This window comes from Brassica oleracea, chromosome C4, assembly GCF_000695525.1.
Source record: "Brassica oleracea var. oleracea cultivar TO1000 chromosome C4, BOL, whole genome shotgun sequence".
Taxonomy (NCBI): Eukaryota; Viridiplantae; Streptophyta; class Magnoliopsida; order Brassicales; family Brassicaceae; genus Brassica; species Brassica oleracea.
Window position 1 is genome coordinate 35527031 of NC_027751.1, and position 12630 is coordinate 35539660.

At 32.0% G+C, this 12630-nt stretch overlaps 1 protein-coding gene across 1 annotated transcript; it reads right to left on the reverse strand.

Annotated features, from left to right (window-relative positions):
• Positions 1–11850: 11850 nt before the first annotated feature.
• Positions 11851–12572, reverse strand: LOC106341008. Its single transcript, XM_013779824.1, has 2 exons — positions 12365–12572; positions 11851–12284 (listed from the first exon to the last, which is right to left on the reverse strand). Exons 1-2 carry the CDS (start codon positions 12545–12547, stop codon positions 11916–11918), a joined length of 552 nt encoding a protein of 183 aa, XP_013635278.1. The 5' UTR covers positions 12548–12572; the 3' UTR covers positions 11851–11915.
• Positions 12573–12630: the final 58 nt, after the last annotated feature.

Below are 12630 nucleotides of genomic sequence, written 5' to 3' on the forward strand. Positions count from 1 at the left end.
TAAGACCATTTATTGTATGATAGTCTCACAGCAATTTTTTTTTTTGTAAACTAAAAGAAAATCTCAAAGCAATTTCTTTAAGATATCTATATTATTAAAAGAGAAGTACCCATTTAAAAATATTATTACTTCATTAATTAAACTCCTTTTTTTTGCTTGTCTTTTTCAGTTGCATTTATAAAATATCCTAAAATGAATAAAACTGCCTAATTTATTATTTTTCTTTTCAGTTGCATTAATGAAATATGCTTAAATGAATTTAAACTTCCTATTTTATTGTTTGTCTTTTTCAGTTACCTTAATGAAATATCCTTAAATAAATTTGGACATAATGTCATTTAATCAACCAAAAAAACTCATGAGTTATTCTTACGTGCATAACTTTAATAATAGAGATTTTTAAAAACCCGCATCATTAAAATGTTACCTAAAACATGCAGCACTAATATATAACATACATCAATAGAACTAGAATTTGACTCACACAATTGTACGGATATTATTTTCAGTTGATTAAATTTAAAAATAATTATTTATTCAAAAAATATTTAAGAATGGCTACGTTTTTAAAAATTATATGATATTATTTGCTCGAAATGTATTTTTTTAAATAATAAATTAAAATTGTTATTATCATTGAATATCATTATTTTTGACATAATTTGAGTTTTCGTTTACATCAAAACTTATCATATTTTAGGATAATTTTAATTTAAAATGTAATTTTCATATTTTTCAAACAAATTCTAAAAATATTTTTTAAATATTTTCTTATAATTGTTAAAAAAAATATTGAGTTGCATTTCAAATAAAAAGGTAAAGATATTAAAAATATTCTAATTAAAATATGTAAAATTTAATATGGTTTTAAAGAAATGGTCAAAATAAAAAAAATACACATAAAATAATCATGATTTTTGTTAACTGAGCGGATCATTATTTATATGATATCACACACGAAAAAAAAATTATCTAATTAACTCTATACTTATTTTTTTATATTTTTTATATGATATCACACATTTCTAAAAAAGTTAGATAGTTTAAGGTGCAAAAAAAAAATTTACTTAATGAATATAATATGAACGAATATTACAAATACATCATTTAATAAAATAAATAATTAAAAATTGAAAATTCATATCCGCACTATCAGGGTCTAGTTTTTATTTATAATGTAATCAATAGCTGAGACAAACATGACAATGCGTGAATGAAAGTATGAATGTCAAAGGAAATTCAAAATAGACAAACGATGTAACATTTTCTTTTTGTTTGGTGTTAATAAATACTCCCGAGACAAGATCATCTTTAACAAAAAATGATGAATTATATAGTTTGCCATCCATGCTAGTACGTATCGGGCCATAGTCGCAGTTTTTTTTAAAGAACTATAGTCGCTGTTACTGTAGAAGAAAATTGGCTAAAGGCACTACCACACATATTATAGGAGTTTCATACACATACATAACTTATTAACTTATGCCGATTTTATTATGACACGAATCTAATAATTCAGAGTATATGTGTAGATGAAGAACATCAACGAATGCCATTTTTTTTTTGAATTATATTCATCAAAAAACCAGTTTGTACATTAAGTGCAACTAAAAGCTGAAAGTAATTTTAGTTATTGATTCCTTTACAACCTTGTGCCAAACCAAAATTGCAAAAGCTGTAAATTCACACGCGGAAAGATGGTCAAATATTATGTCTCCACTCACACACAGTTGAAGAAGTTTTTCACCAAAGCACTAGCTAGATTTGTCTTTTTAGACAAACTCGACAGCCAGGACTTACAATACATGCATGCACCACACAAATGGTGGAAACTGGGGAATTCGGTCATCTGGGTTTCTTTTTGTAATCTCACAATGCTTATCCACGTTGGTATACATATGCATTGTGTGCGAGCGTTGGGTCTAGTAATGATAATATTTTGTCTTCTATAATATTTATAGTTTATAGGTGATCTAATGCTGCAAAACTATAAGCCCCACATCTCTTGTTGTTTCTAAAAGCGACACTCCCTAGACTCTACAGGTTACATTGTTTTCCAATTCCTAAAAACTGTTGATGTCTTTACTCTCTTCTTAAGGTAAACTCAAATGCAAGACTCAAAGTTAACTTTTAAGAAATCGCGTATATTTAGATACCATTTCGTTCAACAAAGATATTTTTAGCAAACAATTTACATGTTTACCATTTCTTTTTAAAATTGGATATACTTAATATTTTTTATAAAAAAAACAGTTTAAATTTAACTTTTAAAACGAAAAATTCACATGGGGAAAGTGGTCACATCTCATGTCTTCATTCACATAATTGAACAAGGAAAATGCATGAGATAACAAAAATAAATAAATTAATAACTAATTGTATAGCCAAAAAACTTGACAATGATCTTCAGCATATTTTGTCTTATATACCAAAAGACTTTAAAAATCTACCGTCTCAACTTTTTTTCTCTGTTAAAATTTTCTCAACTTTTTTTCTCTGTTAATTTTTTCTCTTCTTCTTATGTCTCTGCTTTTGCTTTTATTAACAAACTAGTGGTATCCCAGCGCGTAGCCGGGTTCATATGTTTTATTATTTTTGATCCATATGATATTGGTAAGTGACAGTAGTATATTATTTTGTTTTGAAGCTGTTTAGATCAAAAAGGAATATCATAAGCGGTTTCATTGATCAATTCAATAAAAATAGAATAAATAGCTTATAGTTACACAAAGTAAATATAGCTGAACTTAAAACATAAAGTAAAGTCGATGTTCCAAAAGAGAAACATGTAATGCGTGTGTTTGTTTTGTGATTATCTTGTTTAAACAAAAATAACAATTTCTTTCATTATCTTAAAGTAGTAACAATCCTCGCATACTTTGTCTATATCATGGATGTGGCAATCTGTTAGAGACTTCATTTGGGACGTATTGGTTTAATACTTTGTTTTCAAAATGATACTGAATCTAGTAAGTGAATTATTAATCATGGTCTAGCATCGCTCGGATCTGAATAGACTATTTTCTCAAAATAACTTATTATAAAATTGAAGTGTTCGTTAATAATTTTAGAGGTGGATGTTTGTTCTCACAATGTACATTTAAATATTTCAGTCCTCATGTGAAGTGTTTATTTGGTTTGACAACAAAAGTCTAACATGCTAATGTAGTTGAATCTGTACAGTATGCGGGAGGTATAGAGCCTCTCATTGAACATGTTAAAGCAAGTCAATAATAAACCATATTCGTGAGTGTACGAAGTAGCCAAACGTTTTACTTCTCAAGTGTGTGCGAAGATATTATTATTTGGTTTAAAGCTTTCATGTTTATTTAAATCTATTTTGGTTTTAATTTACCATGTATTTATGACATTATACTATTTTTATTATGTATTCATTTGCATTGGTATTTTATAAAAGAAATAAATCATTATTTTTATTTGACCATTTTTATATCTTCTACCCTATTAAAACAAAATCTCTCATAAAATTTGTCTTTGATTTTGTAAAATAATTATAATGACATGTCACTCATATTTTATGCATATCATAATTAATTAATATGAACTAAACAATTAATTTAGAAAAATATTCCAAAACTAAAAAATAGTTAAAATCATGTATATTTTCTTCTTTATAATTTCCTTTCTAAAACACATCACTAATTTATTATCCTAAAAACTATTTAACAGATTTTTTTTTTAAAAAGTACCAACTATTAAAAATTTATATAATACTTTTTTGAGAATATTATTGTTTTGCAGTTTAGAGTTTTTTTATAAAGACTAAACTAAACACAATTTATATCTTTATTAAAAATAATAATGAAAAAAATTATTAAGTTTAAAATATTTAAAAATAAAATTCAGTACCTAAAATTGATATTATAAATATGTCATAAATAATAGAACATGTAAATAAATATTTCAACAAACAATCTATTAGTGTGTATAAAATATTTTAACTTAATATATCAATAACATTTTTTTGGGAATTTGTAGGAAAGAATAATATTCCTCAAAAAATATTATCAAATATAATATTTTATCATTAAAAATTATATCCAGTTTTAAGACATTTAAAATAATGGAAGACATGTCTAGATTTAGAAAATATACTATTTTGCTTCTCATATATGTATATTTATATAAAAAATTTAAAATTTAAGAAATTAAAACTATTAACAAATTATATATATATATATATATATATTAATATATGCTATATATATACGTGTTATATACCGATCGTGGGGTTTATTCTTCGACTACGGATCTGTGTCAGATATATAAATATTGTATCTATGTTCGATCTTATTTTGAATATTGTAATTTAATCTGTTTAATTATTTTTATTTAGTTTGCATTAGCAACAGTTCCATTTTAATTTGGTTTTCTTTTCTAACTAATTTTAGTTATCTTTCCATCTCTTCTTTGCTAACCTTAGCCGCATTACCATCATTCATGTGAAGTGAAATAGAAAAAACAGAACAGAGGACTTGAACATCTTTATGATGATGTGGACGAACTGAACTTCAGAGTGCAACCAGAACGGCCGCTGTGAAGTAGATAAACAGAGTTGTATATGTTCATTATAGACCCTCTTTTGTTTTGATCTTTTGTGATCGTGTTGCTTAGAACTCAAATTTGGTTCTTATTATGGAAAACCAAAATCTTACTGTATGGAACAGAAGCAAAAATGTTGATATACACTCCATCAAAACAGGGAATGAAAAAACCAGAGTAGTTGCAGCAGCAGCTACAAAGGTCAAAAGCAAACCAGACCAAACAGTGGGCTAAATCCAGATTTAACAGTTGCGGTAAATCTCTATGTTCCATGAAAATAAAAAGGTGAGACTCCTCCTTCTTTGGCTGGATCCTTTTGCAACAACACATCATAATTGATCAAAGCCATCTGTGACAAAATCTGCAAAATACTAACAATATCTAATAGTTTGACAATAATTTATTCCAAGAAAATAACACAAATTCCTCAACATCACTTTTTATATATTTATCTATACTAAGCTTTCCTAACTACCAAACAACTTCAACTAATGTAAATAGAGATTCATATTTGCTTTTAACTGCATTAGTGTGGAAGCAAAGATTTTACCTTGAAAGAAAATTTAATGATCGAGAGATAGTAAGGTGGAGAATCAAAGTTGGTCAAATTGGCGCATTAATCCAACTAAAAGACAGACGAATGAGAAGTGCGTATAGCTTCTTTGAAACCAGACCACGTAGTGTTATCATCCACTGATTACAAATTAAACGATGACTCCTGCTATCTTCTCCACAAAACACTCTTTCATAATCTGGAATATGCTGCATAGTAAAGTGTTCTGTTATTTCATAAACCTCACTACCCAAAAAATCAACAAACATGACATGAACTTAAGCATTTGTTACCTCTGCCGTATTGACTTTGAGATTGGTTATAGAATAAACTTGTGATATTTCTTGCCTTGCGTCTCTTCCTCGAGTTTTTATTGTTTTCTTTATTACCTTGGCTTAACCTTTTCTTTTCTCCTCGTGCTGCTCTCTAAACGTAGTAGTTTCTGTTAAATGATCTCTTGATGGTCTCTGATAAAATCCAAAATTATTGGCCCTTGGCATCAAAATAAACATGACCAACTCCGACAGGCCAATCTTCCGCTTCTTGTTGATTTGGAATTATAAACAACAACCCAATCCATGGTACTCAAATCCACGCCCATTTTGTTCTATTCTGTAATGAAGATCTTCTAATGTGCAGCCTTTGGCAGAAGCGTAAATATCAACCATTGTTTTAACTGTTTCCAAAGGCAACCAACATCGATGATCTTCTTATCTTGAGACGCCTACTAAAATTTCAATCTAGGAAACAAAGTGTTATCAAACTCTTACGATGGGATAAAATCAAAACTCATAAAAGTCCGGAGCATTTGTCAGTAAACAAAACAGAGGATGCTTATAGAAACAAAAATGAAAACAAAAATGACACCTTGTTAACACGTATAGTCTTTCCATGGAGCTTAATCATGTTAAGAACCTTAATTGCCTGCATAATATGGAAATAAAATTTTGCTATTGTGTAGAGAAAGAAGTCAAAACTCTTGGAAAAGAGAAAGACTTACATAGCCAATGTCTTCCTCACAAAGGAAGTCAACCTTGATGAAGATTTGTCACCCAATCTTTGGGAACATACACATTAATTGATAAAATCCAAAATAAACAGAGGACCTTAATGTTAGATGAAGACCAGTTCTTCTAAGTATAGCCAACAACCATAAGATACAGAAGCAACTAAGCAAAGATTATTCATATGAACCAAAGCGTTCAACTTACCAACATAGCCTTTAAACATTCCCAAAGAAATTCTTCAGATAGCTACAATTCACAGAGAAGAGAAACAGAGAAACACACAATAAATCTACCGAATGAATCCAAAATCTAAAGTTAGGGAGAGAGAAAGGAGAAGAACCTGGGGGTCGGGATTCCCAACGTAAACAATAGATTCTTGGCTCCTCTTGGCTCTCAGTGGAGTGTTGTTTAGCTCCTACCCCAGGAGATATTAGAGTTATCATCTACTTCTCCTCCTTTGTTTCCGTTACTGCACCAACATCGTAAATATCAAGTTATATTTTACAAACGTTAAAAATAACGTTAGAAATAGCGTTAGGGGGAGGTTGCGACGAATCTAGTCATTCCCAGAAAGAATAAAATGAAGTTTCTCTTGAACCATATAGATTAGTCCTCACTTCAAATTTACTTGTGTTCTCGACCCATCTTGCCTCGTGTGTTCCTCTTTGGGTCAGTACTCATGTGTTCCTCTTTGGGTCAGTTATATTGCAAAGGATTTCGTTCAAATGATTAGAGAAAGCCATAGTGTTGATCGGATTTTGTAGGAATCGACAATAAAAAAGAGAACATGATCACTTACAGAAGTGGTAAGAAGCTCATCCTTATAGTGTGTGTTTGTACTGGGATCTCTTTTGTTTCAATTCAGTTGACCAGCGTGAACGTTCAGGTGGCAAGTATCCAAGCAAAAGCTACAAAATAAAAAATCAGATTTCAAATTTCTCCTAAGGCTTTTCACGCAAACCAAACTATATCCTAAATCTCAAATACCTTCCAGACATTAGAACGGATTCCAGGAGAATCATGCAAACTTTGTAAAGCAAGACTCCTCAACTCCTTCATATTGATCACGTTCTTCGATAACTACTAATCAAAACCAAATCAATTAACAATTCAAGACTTAGAAGAATCTTAAGATAAGTTAATAAAGGAGGGAAGGTTTGCGCAATTGACCTGACCTCCGCTGAGAGATGAGCTTGGCGGGAAAAGTCCTCGGTGGAAGGAACACCTGAGTTTCCATTACCCCCAGAGATATTGATACCGTTCCTCGGTTCCGAGGAAGCTGTGGAGGGCGGAGGAGCGGAACTGAGCCTGGAAGCAACTGAGATTTATTCTGACTTCTCCTTCATTTTAGTGGTGGGGGAATGACCATCGTCGTCGTTGAAAGACAACGGCGGAGGAGGAGCATACCACATGGTGCTATTAAACCATTCTGGCACCCTTTTTCCTCACCATGATTTGATGGATTGATCAAGGATTCCGTTTCCCAAGTATCGATCGAGAAGAGACCAATTCGACGATGATTGTGGAAATCCAAGTTCGATGTTTCTTCTTCTCTTCTCTGAGGGGAAGTCGTAGAGGTATATGCAATTATGTTCCGCAATAAAGAAAACTAATGGCTAATTAATCTGTCAAATGGAGAAAAAAAAGAAGAAAGCTATACCGATCAAGGTTTTTAGAAGCATTTGTTTGCAGATGCATGTAAATAAGTTACGGCCTAATAAAATAAAGATCCAGTTATGAAAAATGGAAAATATCGTGCAAAGGAAAGTTTAGAAAATACTGACACGTGGCAACAATTGCCCTATGTTGAATGATGAGGTAGAGGATTGTGGAGAGAGACAACTCTCCTTTATTGTTATAGATATCCAATCTCTTGCTCTTTTTTTTTTTCTTAAGTCTCGAAAACCCCTTGAACAGTGAGATTGTTGACAAATTTCTCCACACCTAAAGACAAATCCGTCGGAAATCAAAACACGACCTCTTCTTGATCTCTATCTCCGATGGTACACTCTACTACATCACCAATGATTTCCTTTGCTAGATGGTCACCATCAGTACCAATATGATTCTCCAATTGATTATCACCATCAATGATTGGTGTCACCTCCGTATCGCCTTCACTATCAATTTTAGGTTTGAACACTTTTTAGTACGTTCGCAAGTCTATTCTATCATTGACATTTGTATACTATATCTTAATATTACAAAACATTAATACTATTTTCACATTTTGATTTTAATAAAAAAATTACAAATATATATTATAGATTATTTTCGTGTTTATGGTTTAGTGATTAGGGTTTAGTATTTAATATTTAGGTGATGGAGTTAGGATTAATTAATGATTCATGAAAACTTAATACTTGCTCTAACTGGTGACCATTAAAATAAGAATATGAATGAATAGGAAATAAATGAATATGAACAAAATAAAAGGAATGAAAATGAATATTTTTTTCTTTTGTTCTATATCAATTTTGATAAAGAATGTTTTTCTTCTATAGTTCTTTAAAATTCAAGAAATGACAAAGAATCAAACGCAGCGAAAATTCCTCATAAATGATGTAATTTTTGATAATTTCATTAACTTGTACTATACTATATACCATGTTTTAATTCATTTGTATTTTTGTTTATTAATTTTGCATAATATTTGTTTATCAACTCTCTTTTTAAACAATGGGTAACACATATTACATCATTTCATAAGGGAGACCATGTCGTTAGATGATGTACTTTCAGACAAAGTTCTGGACTTTGTTGTCGGTAATTTAGAAAACACATTTGTCTCCACCCACTTTGTGAAGTAGTTTGTCATCACAAGCAGCAAGCATTTTTCTAGAATAGCATATGTCCTACTATATCCATAGCGCACTGGATGAAAGGATATGGAGTTTTGGTTGTTTTTAGTAACACGGTAGGATAATAGATGTTTGGAGCATGTCTCAAGAATTTTTTCGCATCACGGTGCGTATTTCTCACACTCTACTACTATTGCCGGCTAATAGTGTCTTTGACTCTTAATTTTCAAAGCTAAAACTTGTCCACTGGTATGATTTCCTCCTGCTCTTTTATGTATGTTTTCATGACCATACTAACATCTTCACCGTGGATACACGATAGTAAGACTTTTTAGCACTCCACCACTGTTATGTAATGGACACTTCGTGCGTTAAGCCGCCATGCTTCCCACTTGTCGTCATGTAACTTGTTATCATTCAAGTATTATAAGATATGAAGTCCCCAGTCGGGGACGTTGAAATAAACATCTCGGTCAGTAGTATCAATATCCATGTTGGTTGGCTCAGTGTTGTCTATGTTCGTGACTGGGGTAACAACTGAGGTGATCTCGGATGCTAGTGTGGTACTCGTTTGTTCAATCTTTTGCACCTGGATTTTTCTTTTTATTTGATCTTTCAGATCACTCCCCAATGCGGAAATGCATCTGCATGTGTATTTTCCTCTCGGGGGGAACCTTTGTTAGCTCAAAAAGTTGAAACCCATGGCTAGATCAAGTACGGCTTTCAGGTAAGTGTCCATCTTGTTTTCTTAGCGTCCTAGTCTCCGGTAACAGATTAACGTTGATTTACGAATCAAAGTAAGCTTAGATGCATTTTCCTTTGATTGTTGTTGCTAACCGTAATTACTGATGGCTTCATAGTCAACTTCGTTATTATATGCTGCAAATCTCAAGCGGAGTGATTGTCGAATGAGTTCACCCACAGAAGATTGAAGATTCATCCATGTGCAAGATCCAATTTTCACTGGGGAGAAAACATATCTTGTTCGAGTTCAAGTGACAGTTTGATTATGAATTCATCAAGCACTTGTGATTTTTCAGATGACCACATCTTATATTTGATGTCGTGGTCGTTGAGTTCTACTGTCCATTTTGATAACCGTCCAGATTGATTTGTATTATGCATCACATATTGAAGTGGATATTTGGTTAGTATAAAGATAGAATGATATTGAAAATACGGCGTTAGCTAGGACCATTTTTTACAGGGTGGAGTAACACATTTTGGAATTTGTCATGTGTTTGCTCGTATAGAAGATATATTTATGTTCTACTTAATCTTCATTGATAAGGACATTACTGACTACGAGCATTGTTCTAAACTACGGGTAATACGGTTGTATAGACGCCGTTTATTCGCTGAACGGAGACCTGCCGTACCGAATTTAACGAGACGGTCAAATTAATTATACGCTTACAGAACTGACTATTGAACTTTATGCTATTCAGCATCATTTGTGTGTAGTTTTTTTCTTTTCATTAGTATAGGTGATAGATTGGTAGTGCATACATTTATGTTTAATAACTATATGATCATATCCCTGATCTTTCTACTCTTCCTTTCAAAACTGTATAAAAAAAATTTAATAACGGAATTTTTAGTTATGAAACTAATTTATTATCTACAACTTTACGTGTATATTGTTTACTATATAGTTTAGTGACGTGATATTTAAATGCTTTTCTATGATTAAAATTAGTATTTTAACTACAAATATATTAAATTTTCAAATACTTATAGTTTAACTATTTCATATATATAAATATATATGTGATACTTTATGTTTACAATTTATATCTACTCTAAAAAGCCCTTTGTCAAAAAAAAAAATTTATATCTACTCTATTTTTATAATTAAACCATAAAATTATACTAAGTACTAATATAACTGATACATATTTAATTAATCTAATGATATATTAATATATACTATATTATCAATACTATACTATATATATATAAAAGTAGTTTCCGTATATACCCCGCGTAAACATCCGTATATACAGTTATACGCAATATGGTAAGTGGCCGCCCGGCTAGCGTATAGCGTATTTCAGAACACTGACTACGAGAGAGGAAAGCGCAATGTAAATGTATAAATGGTGGCCTCACTGTCTTTTGCCAACATTGGTGGTGTTGTCTGTCAAGTATGCCTTGAGTTGACCTGATGCTTCCTCTCACTTTCTGTCCCGGAAAAATTTCTCTTTTCTTCTAATGAGATCATAGGAGGGGAGACATTTGTCGGCTTATCGCAAAATGAAGCGACTGAAAGTTGTAACTTGTTCTGTTAATCGTTGAACTTCCTAGCTTTTCTCGAACTTGGGAGATCATGTAAGGCCGAGATCTTCTTTGAGTTTGCTTCAGTTCCTCTTTGGGTGAGGATGTAGCCCATAACACTACAAGAAAACACAAATTTAACGACGGCCAAAATAGTCGTTATTTCCTCGGAAAAGAAGACTTACGAGGAAATGGCGATGAAAGGCGTTTCGTCGTTATATGATTGTCGTAAGAGAAGTTTCGGCGCCATTTCCTCGTTAATTAGCGAGGTTATATTTTCCTCGTAAAGAAGAATTAAGTTTTCGTCGTAAAGACCACGTGGGGTTTCCACGTAACGCGGTCGTTGTGCTTCCTCGTAAGAAACTCGTAAATGATTCGTCGTAAAATACCCGCAAAAACCTCTAAATAAATTCGTCGTAATAACAACGTAAGGAACACGAAAACAATTCGTCGTAATATAATCGTAACTAAATCCACGTAAAATCCTCGTGAATGTTTCCTCGATATTTCGTCGTTAATACATCGGAAATTAGCGACGCAATTACTTTGTTTTCTTTACTGAATTTATAAATAAAAATTATATTTATTTAATTTATTAATAAAATTTTAATTGAAATTAAATCGAATAGAAAATTTTTTTTTGGCCGAATTAAAATGAAATTATATAATATATAAATAAGTTTTGAATTTTAAAATACAATAACAAAAAAAAAACTAATGCTGCATTGCCGCGTCGTAGAATTCCTCGCTCCTTCTCGAGAGATCTTCCTCGTTGACTTGCACGGATGTCTCGCCTGGAATGGGGTTTTGTTGTCTCATGGTCCTGAACATGGCCTCCCATTCCGGATTTGTGGCCGCTATGACGTCCAAGAAGTTCTCGAGACCAGTCATACGAGCTGTGAACGACGATTTTGTCGAGGCCAACTCGTTTTGTGTCGACGACAGCTGATGTTGTGTCGTCTCCAACACGTCGCGCAGCTGAGAGACTTCATCATCCCGTCTCTGGCCATAAGAGGAAGTCGCTCTCGGAACATCGTTGACGGAACCAATCCCCAACACACGTCCCTTTTTCTTAGGAGCGACCTTAAAAAACAATAAAATATATATTAAAATTTAAATTTTAAAGTAAAATGGAATTAATAAAAAATTTATATAAAATTTACCTCCTCGTAAATTCTATCCACTTCTATTGTGGATAAGACGACGGGTAATCCGTCGGCGGACTCCTGCGCCAGCTGGGTCTCACGCTCGTCAATACGAGCTGCCACATCATTGTAGATCTTCTCAGACCTCTCATCTACAAATGCGCCCGCCTTGTTCTTGTGGGTCCGATCGAAAAGTTCCATAAGAGTCGGTAAACGTCCCAACTCCTTGGCCTAAAAATAGTTAAGAAAGTTTTTATTATATATATATATATATATATATATAT